This window comes from Pseudophryne corroboree, chromosome 7 (assembly GCF_028390025.1).
Source record: "Pseudophryne corroboree isolate aPseCor3 chromosome 7, aPseCor3.hap2, whole genome shotgun sequence".
Lineage (NCBI taxonomy): Eukaryota > Metazoa > Chordata > Amphibia > Anura > Myobatrachidae > Pseudophryne > Pseudophryne corroboree.
Window position 1 is genome coordinate 351,517,910 of NC_086450.1, and position 15,780 is coordinate 351,533,689.

The window sequence follows — 15,780 nt, forward strand, 5'->3', positions numbered from 1 at the left end:
CACGAAAGGGTGGTTTTGGCAAAACCAAGCCAAAACCAAAACACGAAAGTGGAATTAGAACCAAAACCAAAACACAAAACAGGAAAAGTGCCCGCCGCACATCTCTAGTTCCAATTGCCCGGAAACCCCCTCCTCTTGTCCAATGGCTCAAATTGAGACCACAATAGCAATAGTATGTAATTTGATTACTAGAACTACCGTTGCAACATGCAGTTTAAGGAACAGAACAGAGCTTCTGCACATGCCCATTGGTAGCAGCTTCTTCTACCAAGTTTGCTGTGTGTGTGTAGATCTGAGCCCTCAATCAGTAATCAGTGCACTGGACCAGAGAGTAGCTGCCAGAAAGAAGAGACAGGAACCTTACTATGTGGGATAATGTGTTCTTAGAAAGTGCACTTCTGTCTCCAACTGGTTCTATTGTGTTTTTGTATTTATTTATTTATTATGGAATGTTTAACCTTTTCCTAACCACTAATGTCATTAATATTAGTTAAACATGCTTGATACAGCCTATACTATAGACCATCTATATTATTAATCATTAAAATTGTATTTCATACACTATGTTAAGGGTTTGTACTAGGCTCTTATGTTGCTCCACCAGACTCCTGCACTTGCTCCATTGTTCCGCATAGCGGGAGATTGAGGATTGCATTTGGAAGCCCCCTCTAGATATCCTGCACTTGCCCCTGTGCGGGGAGGGGAGTGCATGGTGAGATATGTACCTGTCCTGTGCCCGGCCGGTCCTTGGAAGATCTCTCTGTGATGCTAAAGAAGAGGTGAACCAGAAGGCGAAGGCAGTGCTGTGCTTTGAAGGTGAATAAAGACAAATTGAGCTAATTGGGAACCTCCAATTGCTTAATTAGTCATTAGGTGGGAGTGCTGCAGCAGTTGAGAGCAATTCCTGACCATGTTTCCTAAAAATAAGAATTTTAGGAAAATTGGTCGTGTTCTGGGGCTGCAAGAATAAAAAAAACTCCAGACACTCAAAAATGTAAAAACCCTGCACCCAACTGAACAGCAAAAATCTCGCACCTGAGAAAAAATCTCTGTAGGTGAGAGGTTTTTGCTATTCTCCCACCTAATTGAATATGCCCCTAAGTATGTATAATTAAAATGAGTGAATATTAATGCCATTGACATCAACTTTAACAACGCACTTTTGGAAGAAAACACATATTTTCTACTGTCAATATTAATAGTGTTTCACACCATCTCAAGGTTACATTATACTCAATTCTAACAATGTAATTATGTAACATAATTATAATAGAATTACTGTTTCTAGTCACCATTGTGACATATTGATTTCCTGTTATTTGACACTTACCTATTCCATATTCCAGATTGTCTTTGTTTTGGTTGACACTGATGAAACGCGTAATGGACGACTTTTTGAGTATTTCCGTATCACAGAGGTTGATACCCCAGCAATTCGGATTCTAAACCTAACAACTGATGAGAAGTACAGAATGCCGGCTGATGACGTCAGTTTGGAAAATATCAGACAATTTTGCCAGAATTACTTGGATGGAAAGGCCAAGGTAATGCATAGTAATAAGTTATGTTACTTTCTAAACTGCTTGTTTGCGTGGTTAGAGGGTTCAACGAAAAGAATCTATGTTCTGTGTTTGATACCTACCCTAAGGGGGGATGTATCAAACCTTTTAGAGAAACAAAACTGATAAGTTGCTCATGGTGACCAATCAGATCCTGTCAATTCATAGACTTTGCTAAATAAATGATAGGTAGAAGATGGTTGATTGCTATAGGCAACCTCTCCACTGTATCTATCTTGATACATCTCCCCCTAAGCCTGATAGAACTATGCATGTTGTTTACTCAGGAGGAAATGTATGAAGCAGTGTTAAGAGCGGAGAAGCTGCCCATAGCAACCAATCAGCTTTGAGGTAGCATTTATCAAGTACATTCTATAGAATGATAAGTAACAGCTGATTGGTTGCCATGGACAACTTCTCCACTAGTATACTTCTCCACTCTCTTCACTGTTTATACATCTACCCACAAGCTTGTTAACGCATTCTAAAATGCGTCTGAATATTAGGTGTTAAGTAGTCTGAGGTATAATTTTAGATAAAATTAGCATGAATACCCAAATAATTAACTGTGATGCCAGAGAGTGATGAATATAACAAGGCTTTTAACACTTTAAAGCAAAATAATGTTGAGTGCTATACAATCTCCCCATCCCCCATAGGGGTGGAAAGATTCAGAAATAACAGAATAATCAGAATGCCTTTGGCTTTTTCTTGGGAACCACTCCCAAGGGTGAGGTTTTCAAACCTGGGGCGGTATACTCCAAGCTGCAATGCATCCCGCCACTCATCGCATACATGAAGATTTCAGCTAAGGACAGCTCTCCTAATGAGAACTGTTCTTTGCGGTATGGGGACTTCTGGGTTTTAGACCCAGGAGTCGGTCTGCGTTTGCTTCAGATGCTGCACATCCCGTGGGGGAATCCTTCTCAGAGGGCAAAGCGAATAGAAGCCCCTAGGCTTCTATTGGATAATGCCATCTAAAGATGGCATTACCCACTGGGTCCAAGCTCCGATATGTATTACATTCCAGTGCTAGGTGAATATGCGGTAAGAGACCAAACTTCCAATAACGTCTTTTTTGGAGGTTTAACCTCAAAATGCAATGTGATGCCTCCCGCTCCAGCCACCTCTTATGCCAGCTTCTCTTGCATTACTTCAGCTACTGTTTCAGTGTAGAGCCCACATTTCTCTCTTCCTCAGGAGTGTCAAGCTCCCTCATTGGTATAATAAAATCTTGAGCAAATTCTTCCCGAGAAACTGGAAATATCCATCCATCTGGACAAATCCATCCATCTAAAAATATCTCTCGAGCCATAGTACCCTTTCCCCATTATTACACTACTCCCCCTGAAGCATTTATTGGATGGATGGAAACTGATGCATGCTGAGCAAAAATGACACTGAGCCTAACTGAATGGACAACAGACACCCTGGCCAGGATGCAATGAAGTCCGAGCTCGGCGGCTGTGCGTAATGCTGGCCGAACTTGGATGTTTTTTTAAAGGAGAAATCATGTACAAGGCTAAACCATGCCTTGTACATGATTGCCCCCTTAAAAAAGTCTGAGTACAGCCAGTATTCCGCAAGGCCGCCAAACTCTGACTTCATTACATCCCGCCCCCTATTTTGTGGCCAATTGGAAGCTAGTGGCTCATGCTTAAATAAAAGGATAGGGGAGCATTTCCCTGAAGGTTTTACCCAATAATATTAGTCATTGACACAAATGCCTGTAACCAATTCCCAAGTATTCCCATACAGATTTTTCTTTTATCATCAAATGTAATCTAATAGTGGTGCTAAGCACATGTAAGCCTCACTATAATTATCACCATGAGCCTGCACTCTGTTCACTATCACTGTGATTTTGTAATGTGATTTGATACAACCGAAAATCTAACTACCCAGTTGGCAGCTGTCCTGGTGAATATCTTTTCCTGTTGTGCCTGTGGTTCCACAATTAATTCAGGTTATAATACCACTGCCTTGCCATCTGTGTTCATTGCCACTGTGCTGAAGGGCAATGAACTATTATGAGGGTGCCATTGTTCCAGTCCTATTTTCGCCTTCTCCAGACATGCCGTGAATTGGAGATGGAACTTTCATTTTGCCCGTTGTCAAAGATTTCTGTACATGATTAAAACAAGAAAGCAGCATATACTAAAGCATATTATCCAACACACTGTGGGGTATAAGCAATTCTGGACGAATTGCATCTTTTTTTCGCCCGTTTTTAAATTCGACACAATTCGACCGTCGAATCCTGGCCGGCGGGTGCCGGAATTCAACATATTCAATAAAAAACGGATTTGACAGTCCCGCTGTCGAAAAACAGACCAATTGACAGATAAGTGCGTCCTGGATTCGACTTTTCGGACGGCACAAAAATGGTTAAAAAACCCTAAATAAAATTGCTTGCGGTCCCCGCTCCTAAGCATAACCAGCCTCGGGCTCTTTGAGCCGGTCCTGGTTGTAAAAATACGGGGAAAAAATTGACAGGGGATCCCCCATATTTTTAGAACCAGCACCGGGCTCTGCGTCCGGTCCTGGTGCAAAAAATATGGGGGACAAAAAGCATAGGGGTCCCCCGTATTTTTAACACCAGCACCGGGCTCCACTAGCTGGAGAGATAATGCCACAGCCGGGGGACACTTTTATACCGGTCCCTGCGGCCGTGGCATTAAATCCCCAACTAGTCACCATTGGCTGGGGTACCCTGAAGGAGTGGCGACCCCTTAAATCAAGGGGTCCCCCCCTCCAGCCACCCAAGGGCCAGGGGTGAAGCCCAAGGCTGTCCCCCCCATCCATGGGCTGCGGATGGGGGGCTGATAGCCTTGTGTAAAATAAAAGAATATTTTTTTTTTTTGCAGAAGAACTACAAGTCCCAGCAAGCCTCCCCCACAAGCTGGTACTTGGAGAACCACAAGTACCAGCATGCAGGGGGAAAACGGGCCCGCTGGTACCTGTAGTTCTTCTGCAAAAAAATACCCACATAAAAACAGGACACGCACACCGTGAAAGTAAAACTTTATTACATACATGTCGACACACACATACTTACCTATGTTCACACGCCGACTCTGTCCACGTCTCCAAGTAGAATCCGGGGTACCTGAAAATAAAATTATATTCACCTAAATCCAGTGTGTCCTGTTCTTTTTTTGTAATCCACGTACTTGGCAAAAAAACAAACCGCATACCCGATCCACGCACTGAAAGGGGTCCCATGTTTACACATGGGACCCCTTTCCCCGAATGCTGAGACCCCCCGTGACTCCTGTCACAGAGGGTCCCTTCAGCCAATCAGGGAGCGCCACGTCGTGGCACTCTCCTGATTGGCTATGCGTGTCTGAGCTGTCAGACAGTGCATCACACAGCCTCTCCATTATCTTCAATGGTGGGAACTTGCGGTCAGCGGTGAGGTGGGTTTGGGACTCAGGATCGACAGCAAAAAGGTCGACAAACCTTAGGTCTATGCCAATTGGTCGACACACCTTATGTCGACATGGACAAAAGGTCGACAGGAACAATGTCGACATGGAAAAAGGTCGACATGAGTTTTTAATGTTTTTTTTGTGACCGGGAACCCCAATTAGTGCACCGCGTCCCCTCGCATGGCTCGCTTCGCTCGCCATGCTTCGGGCATGGTGCCTTCGCTTCGCACAGATTACCGTTCCAATCGTAGTCCACGTGGATCGTTAAGTATGAAAAGGTTCCAAAAAAGAAAAAAATCGTGGGAAAAAAAGTCGACCTTTTTCCATGTCGACCTTGTTCCTGTCGACCTTTTGTCCATGTCGACATTTAGTCCATGTCGACCTAAGGTTTGTCGACCAGTTGGCGTCGACCTAAGGTTTGTTGACCTTTTTGCTGTCGACCTGGAGTCCGGATACCCGGAGAGGTTACCCGCAGTCAGCCGCTGACCGCGAGTGACCTCACCGCTAACCGCAAAGTTCCCACCATTGAAGATAATGGAGAGGCTGTGCGATGCGCTGTCTGACAGCTCAGACGCGCATAGGCTATCAGGAGAGTGCCACAACGTGGCGCTCCCTGATTGGCTGAAGGGATCCTCTGTGACAGGAGTCACGGGGGGTCTCAGCATTCGGGGAAAGGGGTCCCATGTGTAAACATGGGACCCCTTTCAGTGCATGGATCGGGTATGCGGTTTCTTTTTTTGCCAAGTACGTGGATTACAAAAAAAGAACAGGATACACTGGATTTAGGTGAGTATAATTTTATTTTCAGGTACCCCAGATTCTACTTGGAGACGTGGACAGAGTCGGCGTGTGAACATAGGTAAGTATGTGTGTGTCGGCATGTATGTAATAAAGTTTTACTTTCACGGTGTGCGTGTCCTGTTTTTATTTGGGTATTTTTTTTGCAGAAGAACTACAGGTACCAGCGGGCCCGTCCCCCCCCCCCCCCCCCCGCCGCATGCTGGTACTTGTGGTTCTCCAAGTACCACCTTGCTGGGACTTGTAGTTCTTCTGCAAAAAAAATATTCTTTTATTTTACACAAGGCTATCAGCCCCCCATCCGCAGCCCATGGATGGGGAGACAGCCTCGGCCTTCACCCCTGGCCCTTAGGTGGCTGGAGGGGGGGACCTCTTGATTTAAGGGGTCCCCACTCCTCCAGGGTACCCCGGCCCGGGGTGACTAGTTGGGGATTTAATGCCACGGCCGCAGGGACCAGTATAAAAGTGTCCCCCGGCTGTGGCATTATCTCTCCAGCTAGTGGAGCCCGGTGCTAATGTGAAAAATACGGGGGACCCCTACGCTTTTTGTCCCCCATATTTTTTGCACCAGGACCGGACGCAGAGCCCGGTGCTGGTTCTAAAAATACGGGGGATCCCCTGTCAATTTCCCCCCCGTATTTTTACAACCAGGACCGGCTCAAAGAGCCCGAGGCTGGTTATGCTTAGGAGGGGGGACCCCACGCATTTTTTTTTCTGGATTTTAACTCCTTCCCACCCCTTCCCACTAAAAACCATGCTCTCTCTATTTTAGTCAGTAAAAAAAAAAATATTATTTAAAAATATATATAAATAATAGTTGTGTATCCTAATAGACAAACCAAGTACCTAATCCCTTCTAATATAAAAAGATATGCTATTAGCAATAAAAAAAACTCACAATTTTTTTTTTTAAATTAGATTCCCGCCAGCAAAGTGAGGCGGAATGAAATTGACGAAATTACTGTCGAAAAGCACTGTTGTCGAATCGACATTCTTCAATTGAATATACTTTTGTCGAAAAGCCGCATTTTTACCATTGAAGACATGTCGAATTTGACACCTGTCGAATTTTAAAAAGTAGAATCTGAAAAGTCAGTGTTTTTGTCGAAAAGTACTGTATTGCATGGTCGAATATTTTTTTTTGTGTCGAAAATGCCCCGTTTTTCAGCAATTGCATATACCCCTGTATCTCCTGAATACCTACATTCTTGTTGTGATACAGTCATAATGTCGACGTTTACTATATAGACAATCATAATGTCGCACCACAATGTGAAATGTCAACAATCTGCATGGACTGGAGGGTGAGCTGAGGCACTGAAGGGTTAGGCTATGGGATGGGAGGGTTGGGCTGCAAGAGGGGAGGTTAGGGTTAGGCTGCAGGAGGGGCAGTAAGGGTTAGGCTGTGGGAGTGGAGGTTAGGGTTAGGTTGCAGGAAGGGTGGGTTAAGGTTATGCTGCGAGAGGGGAGGTTAGGGTTAGGCTGCGAGAGGGGAAGTTAGGGTTAGGCTGCAAGAGGGAGGTTAGGGTTAGGCTGCGAGAGGGAAAACAAGGGTTATGCTGCAAGAGGGGACGATATGGTTAGGCTGCGAGAGGGGAAAATAAGGATCAGGCTTCGGGAGTGGCGGTTAGGGTTAGGCTGGGAGAGGGGAAGTAAGGGTTAGGCTGTGGGAGGGGAGGTTTAGCACTAGGGGGAGGGTTAGCCATTAGGGATACTCACCACCAGAAGTGCTGCAGGATCAGCCAGAAGTCACCAGCATTTGAACAGTAGACCCGAAAACAACACTGGAGCTGCAGGACCCAATGAACCAGGCAAATCCCCCCAAGAATGTTTTGCCGACATTCAAATCATGTTGACATACTATCATTATGACTAAGTCGTAATTCTCATGTTGACATATTGAATGTCTACATGATGATTGTTGATAAAATATACCGAACCTGTTTTTTTTTCTACAAACCAGAATTCCACCTATTGGCCATAGTGGCCTTCGCAACCTCTGGGCTCTATTTCACTGGTGGCCTGGCCATTCTTGTCTGCTGACCTCTGTGGCTGTATGCTTCAGTTGTAGTCACCTCTGTCATCTAGCATTTTAACGGGTGGTATTCATGTGACCGCCGGTCAGCTGACCGACAGTCACATGACCTCCTCCGTGAGCCCGACGGCTCACTATCCCGATGGTCGGCATGCCGACCAACAGGGACTATTTCCACTCGTGGGTGTCCACGACACCCATAGAGTGGGATAGAACCCGTGGCGACCGCAGGTCGCCACCGAGCCCGCAAGGGGTTTTCTGAACTCGCCCCTCCCCGCCGGGATCCCGGCGTCGGTATGCTGCCGGGATCCCGGCGTCGGTAAGGTGACCGGCGGTCAGGAGACCGCCGGTCACCAGTACTACACCCATTTTAACATATACAACAACAACAAGAGGGCAGACAGGGATGATCACCTTATATCTCAGAGATAATTATTACATACAGTATGTATACATTTCAAAATATATATTTTAGAAGATAGTCTTCAAAAATGTGCTGGTCTGGTCTTTCTTGCCTCTTATTTGTCCCTCGGGCTCCTTTACCATAATCTCACTGAATTCAGATCTGCTAAAGAGCCAGGTATAATCTTCTCTTTCCAAGACTTGCAATGTGCATTACAAAACAGCACCTGTAAGAAAACAAAAAAACACAACTATCCACTAAGGCTATTTGTTCTCATCATGGATGTGATGCAACAAGCATCGCATTTTGTATACAATACATCCTTCCACTGATCGCAAGCTTCAAGGTGTATGCATACATGCCGACATTGCTGCCCCCTCTTCCGGGAGGGGGCAGCCCAGTCGGCGAACAGGGAGCCTGTCCGTTGGTAAGGGGGCGTGTCGGTTGGCGTGAAGGCACAAAAACGTCATTGTGGCTCCGCCCCCCACTATTCAGTGTAGAGGAAACAGGCATGGATAATCGCGTAATCGGGTCCCCCTCGGATCGCCCATTTACCCATAGGTAAGTATGGGATTATGGCCCTGGAGTCCTACTGCACATGTGCGGCCATCGGAGCTGATCCATCAGTTGATTCCTATCAATGGAAACACTTGTAGTTATCAGCCACAAAGAATAGTCTTGAATATCCAAACATGTTCCATTAGAATTAATGAAATGTTAAATGGAAACTGCACATTGCTTAGACTTTAATTTTGTTGGTTATTAATTGTTGGTTATTAGTTTTGCAAATTATAATATATCTAAATTATCACTCAATAAATTAATTAGAATTAAATTATTTTTCTTTTCTAGCCACAGCGAGACAGTGAAGATATCCCCAGTGACTGGGATAAACATGCTGTAAAAGTGCTGGTGGGAAAGAACTTCAACAAAGTTGTTTTTAATAAATCCACTAATGCTTTTGTCATGTTTTGTAAGTAGCAACCATGGAGTTTTTACAGTTTTATTTCTGTTCTTTATTGGTTTTCACACCTGTAAATTTATAAAAGTCATCAAGATCTTTACTACACAACAAAATATTATACATATATTATATAGGCAGTCATAATATTTTTCTTACAAAGCTGGTGGATCAAGACGGTGCTGTGCAGATCCGAGAGGGAATGCAGTTATCACTGCAAAGGATATTAATGACCCTGAGGCAGATAACGGCAAGGTCCCAGTAATGTTGAACACTCAAGGAACAGGATGCCTTTAAACAGGGCCTGATTAAGGGTTCCAGCCGCACTAGGCTAATACAAAAGTGTCCGCCTTCTGGAGTGCCTACTGTGCATGTCTGATTTTCTGTCATCGCGCAGCAGCATAAGCAGGACGGAGTGAGAAGGGTCCAGACGCGGAATATACTGCAGCTCAGGCAGTCTCAGCAGCGATGATGACTGAATCAGTCATCACTACACTGCAGAGAGTCTGCAGCAGTGAGTGTGTGAGTGGCGCAGAATGGTGCCGGCGTTAGGTGCAGCTGCACTGCTGCAGGATCGCACAGTAAAAAAAAGAAACCTAATTAATCTATTGTGCCGGTGCTGCGCCCCCCCCCCCCCTTCTTCCTTCCCCCAGGACCCAGCGCTCCAGCTGCAGCCTGATCAGCCTATTGGTTGATCAGGCCCTGCCTTTAAAGAAGTATTATTTATTAATAGGGGCCATTGGAATGAATAGCGATGGATAAATGTTTGGCTATTAATGAGAATTTATGTTACATTTCTTTATTGTATTTTCCAGTTATAAAAATTCACATGTGCAAAACTAACATTACTCTATACAGTGCAATACTGTCAATTAAAATGAATTTTATAGGTTGCTGCGCTGTAAAGAGCTGCTCAGGTTATGAGGGTAAGGAATAAAGTTAATTTGGACCGAGCGCTGTGTGGTGAATGTGAAAATAATGTGAATAATAATTAAACAAAAATGATAAATAAATGATAAAGGTGTAAATAAAATAAATAAATAAAATAAAATAAAATAAATAAATAATAAATAAATAAATGAATAAACGAAAGAATAATGAGGGAAAAGGGATTGGGATTAATGCAATGTTTACAGCTCCTTTATGGATATGTGGAGCCGAGTGACACTGTCTCTGCAGGAAAAGGATTCAGTCTTTTGTATTCAAAACTGTCCCTGTCTTACCCTGAGAGTTGCTTCCGATGGTGCAAGGGGAGGTATAGCTGTGACAGTTCCGCTGTGGTCTCTCCCGCTGGCCGTACTTGCTTGTTGTTCCGCCTGAATCGCCGCGACCGGAAGTTCGGGTCCCCGCTTCCGGTTGTTCGTGAAACGGCTGGTGGTAGCGGTTCTAGTGTCCTTTGTGTCAGCTCCTTTTGTCCAATGCGTTTCGAATCCTATTCGGATTCTTTCTCAAGGAAGGATTGGAGTTTCTATCACCACACAGCGCTCGGTCCAAATTAGCAATACTGTCAATGTTGTAATGGTAACCAGAGGCGTAACTGTGGGAGGCAACAAATTCAGCTGCCGCCGGGCTCCTGCTCTCTAGAGGGGCACCAATCGAGTCAATTGATAGCCGCTGCTATGTCTTCGTTCCTGCACCTTACAATTCACACACTCTTTATTATAGATACACATTTAAAAAGAGTCATATCCAGGATTAGAACCCATAAACTATTACACAGGAAGCAGACATCTTACTGATGAAGCTATTTGCTCCTGTATAGGAAACATGAGAATTCATATAGTTAGAATTCTCATGCTTCCTATACAGGAGCAAATAGTTCTATCAGTAAGGTGTCTCCCTTCAGTGTAACAGGTCATGGGTTCTAATCCTGGGTATAACTGCTCAGAAATGTGTGATTTAAAATAAAAGACAATGAAATGTACATATATATATATATATATATATATATATATATACATTTCTTTCATATCTCTCTCTCTCTCTATATATATATATATATATACATACACATACATAGAGACTCTATGAGTGCCAGCGATTTTGTGATTGTATCTCTCAGCCGTGACTGACGCAGGGCACCGGAGCAAACTACACCTGTATACATTGGGAGTGCCATACCGTGTTTTCTATTATACACATACATACATATATTTATCTATACATGGGGGGCACTATTATTTATCTTGCCTCCAGGCAACTGGGATGAACTTTCGCCACTGATGGTAACAAAATGTAGTTATAACACTGCAGACTTCTCATGAATTATAGACAAATTCAATCTTCTGACCACCTCTTCTAGATTAATTTTAGACAGGTGCAGCTGGGGAGACAAAAAGAAAGAAATAAACAAGATGGGGGGTTGACAGAATGGAACATGTTTTGGGAAGAGGAAGGAAATGAATGAAAATAGGTAATGCCCTCTATCTGTGCTCATGAAAAAGGGCTCTAGCTCAAACCTTCTAATAGACCGATAGCACCGTACTAGCCCCTGTACTCTGTGCTGGCCCCTGTGGACCCTCGCAGACCTCTTCATATTGGTATTCATTCAGACCTGATCACACGCTAGTTTTTTTGCAGCACTGCGATCAGGTCAAAACTGCGCATGAGTATGCACCACAATGCGCAGGCGCGTTGAACGGGAACAAAGCAGATCGTTGCTGTGCGATGGGTTTTACGAAGAATCCATTCGCACAGCCGATCGCGAAGTGATTGACAGGAAGAAGACGTTTGTGGGAGTGGTTGGAAAAACGCAGTCGTGTGCAAGCGTTTGCAGGGAGGGTGCCTGACGTCAATTCCGGGCTCGGACAGGCTGAAGTGATCGCAGCGGCTGAGTAAGTTCTGGGCAACTCAGAAACTGCACAAAGTTTTTTGTACCGCTCGGCTGCACATGCGATCGCACACTTCCAAAGCTAAAATACACTCCCCTATGGGTGGCGACTATGCGAACGCAGGACTGCAAAAAAACACTAGCGAGCGATCAGGTCTGAATTAGGTCCATTGTCTCAGAGGAAGAAGTCGGAAGCAGAAAGCTGGACATCAAAACAGCTAAATAGACACGATTGGAGGAGAATGGAACCTCTCTCAGATAGAAATCAATGCCTGGAAAGGGCTACCTTGGGAAAAGAAAACTGTTATTTTTTTATTCATCCCAAATTGGGTTTCTCTGCTTCTTGGGGACCAGCAACTTCTATACACACTCGACGTTCCGCCTTGCAATAGTGTTATATCAATAGGTTTAAATGTACTATTTTTGTTATCTTCAGCCACTACACAATATTTTGATTTCACAGAATTCAAGATTGTTGTGTTTTCAATTGATTATCTTATTTGCTTGTTCTGGTGTTATCAGGATAAACTTTAGTACTATGGGCTCAGCTCTGTTAATTTTCTCATAATTTGCAAGGATCAACATTTCCTGAGCCATTTTCTTGTTTGGTGGACATTTTTTTCCATTTAACAGTAGTTGTCTTTGTCATCCTCAAGGCCCCTGTACATCTGCAATAGATTTGCACTATTTCCTGAACCCCCGTTGCCTGTGTCGGCGAATCAGGAATATTCAACAAGTTGAAAAATCTTGATTACCTGATGCCAACCAAAAGCAGTCGAAGTTAGCAAATCAGGGATTTTTAACATGAAGAATTTCCCCAATTCCCTAACAGATAACTGATCATTAATGTCCGAATCAGAGGTTACGGACACATCAGGGAATCGGAACGCAGTTGTATGGGGGCCTAACGTTAAAAAAATAAGGATTATAGCTAGTTGTTGTTTGGAATATTGTGACACTCTGAACTGGACCCCCTTAATTGGTACCACAAAAGATGTACAGTGCAGGTAACTGTCAGATTGGATAGGACATAAGTAAGGTCCCCATAATTTTCCCATTGTTGAGCTTCGATTACTACCCATCCTGTTAATGCTGAAGGGGTTAACACTCCTTTCTGCTGTTGCCTGGGAGACGCCAGCAGGACCAGTGAGCAGACAGGCACTAGGACCCTTGGACTTACTTATAATGGAGGAGGGAGTGAGAAGGATGATGGAGTTTTGATTAGCTGTGGCAGAGCCTGAAAAAGAAGAGGCGGGGTTTGCACCAGTGTGTGTGAGAGGAGACACGCTGTGGAGCCGCCGCTGAGGAGACCGCTGTGAGTAGACACGCTGTGGAGAGCGGAGTCGCTGCTGAGGAGACCGCTGTGAGTAGACACGCTGCTGAGAAAGGAGCTGCCGCTGAGGAGACCGCTGTGAGGAGACACGCTGTGAGGAGACATGCTATGGAGAGAGGTGCCATGCTGAGGAGCGAGTTTACAGCCGGAGCCAAAGCCTGCAGCCGAAGAGACCCGCTGGAGAGCAGCAGAGCCACTGACAGCGCAGCCGCTGAGGAGTGACGTGCCGGGTGCCCTGAGCCGCCATCCGCAGCATCAACCACTGCCGCCAGACTCACCGAACATCACTGTGGAGAAGCCGGGGAGAGGCAGCCGGGCATCGCGAATGGAGAGCAGCATCCGCGACTAGGGACCCTGAGGCTACATCCGCAGAAAGGTGTTGTGCTGTGAGAAGCCGGAGGGAGCTGAGGTGCTTCAGAGACCCAGGAGATACGCTCGGGAATAGCCAGAGCCGCTGATGCTATGCTGCCTAAGGAGAGAATTCCTCAGAGGAGAAAAGTGCCAGGGACACTTTGTTCATGAAGCCGGGGACCCGGACACTCACCGCCGCTGCTAGTAGGTAGTTGCCCCAGCCATACTGTCACCCCAGCCAACACCTTCAGTCAGTGTCACTTCCCACAGCTGAGCAGGGTTTACTGAGGAGAGAGAGAGACATTGTCACCCCTGCTGCGCATAATCAGCTATTTCGAGCCACAGAGACTAATATAGTTTACACCCACCAGCCTTGCTTAAATCTTCCTATCTTGACTGGAAATAGTCTTCTGCTTCACATTCTAATTAAACTCTGTTGTTGCCTGCATATTATTAGTCCCACGACTTACTCATCTGCAGAGCCTGCTACTTAAAGACAACCCCGGGCATAGTAGCCTTTACAAGACCATCCTAATGTCATAGGGAGTGAGAGAGTTACACTTAGTTCAGGGGCTACGCCATAACTTTATGTTCCACCGAGACTCTGCTAACTGCCAGCCTTGTAGTGTAAAGATACTGTGCTTAATTGCATTCTTGCTTCAAACCTGCTTGTTTAGTTCTGCAACTTCCTAAGTGTCTGCATGATCTTCGCACCACATTGCCCTACTACTTCACATCTACTTGCTCTATGACTGGAGCCTGCATGGCTTTGTCAGCTGGCTTGCACAGTAAATGGCCAGTGTTGTTTGCCCGCTTTTAACCACAAACCAACTTACCTGTCTGATTGTGCACCTAGTACATACTGACTGAACTGAGCTAGGCACCTGCATGCTCTTCCCATCCCGCATTGCAACTTCATTCTTTATATTGTGTTTTGTATGTTACTGACTGTCTATAAACCGCTTGATCTATTACCTATGAGACTGCAAATAACTTAGCTTCTACACTTCTGAACTTTAGTGTATTTCCACTGTCTCTGAAGTTGAACTCTTATCTGAGTATAGGCAGTAGTTAGGTAGTAAACAAACTTAACTGCAGCTGCAGGAGCATTAGACTGCCACCCAAAAGGTTGATTAAGGTCATCCCATGTGATTACAATCTAAATGTAAATGTGAACGGTATATTGTGGTATTTTACCAATATAGGGAAAATTCCATACTGATATTTGCAAATACTACTGTATGTTATTGTTTGCATTGCTTGCCTCGTATTGTGGTTTGCATTTACTCCTTAATTAGTCAATCCCACAGCGGTTACCAGTTTGTTCCAGAACAATAAATCTTTTTGTCACCGTCCAAACGTGTGGTGACTATTGTGTTGGGTCCTCTGGGGTTGGTGTTTCACGCCTTTCTGCCTAGGGTTCCACTAATGAGATCCGTCCAAGAGGTGATCCCAGGTGAAGAATCCAGGTACGTCTGCCGACATCTGCACCCACACAGACATTTCCACCTATACCTATCTGTTACAATATGTTATTGTATATGTATGTTAAATTGTGAATCCACAAAAGCCACTTATTTCACTTATAGCCCTTTCAAGCTTAAACCCTGGCTTTAACTTGGCTTGGACCTGAGACACTGAGCATAAGTTGAAGCTGAGGCTTTCTGTACTTACCCCCGTTCACATGTAGGCGACAACCTGGGTTATTCCTGGGTCATCACCCTTCACACCGGACCCAGATCTTCCAGTCACTCGGGGTCTTCTGCCTTACAGTGGGAGTTTGGAGATGATATCATCTCCAAGCGCTAATATCCCCTGCCAAAGAATTTCTTTTCGGTATGGCCAGGGTCATCAAGACCCACGACATAAATTTCACACATAAGCCGGAGAACTGACTCGGGTTGCAAGTCCCGGGAATAACCCTGGTCGATTGAAGGGGCACGGATGCGGGATGTCCGAGTCAGACCCTTTCAGACATAGGCCTAATTCAGACCTGATCGCTGTTGTGCGATATTGCACAATGGCCGATTATTGAACGACTACCCATGCGTATGCAGCGCAATGCTCATGCGCGAGCTC

The 15,780-nt window shown here is 45.0% G+C and overlaps 1 protein-coding gene across 1 annotated transcript in view; it reads left to right on the forward strand.

Annotated features, from left to right (window-relative positions):
* Positions 1-15,780, forward strand: part of PDILT (protein disulfide isomerase like, testis expressed) — a gene marked incomplete at its 5' end in the record, with an annotated part of 55,291 nt that overhangs the window by 30,897 nt on the left and 8,614 nt on the right. The window contains 2 exons of the mRNA XM_063932753.1: positions 1,347-1,544; positions 9,079-9,199. Coding sequence (XP_063788823.1) covers positions 1,347-1,544; positions 9,079-9,199 — 319 coding nt within the window. The remainder of the gene's footprint in view (positions 1-1,346; positions 1,545-9,078; positions 9,200-15,780) is intronic.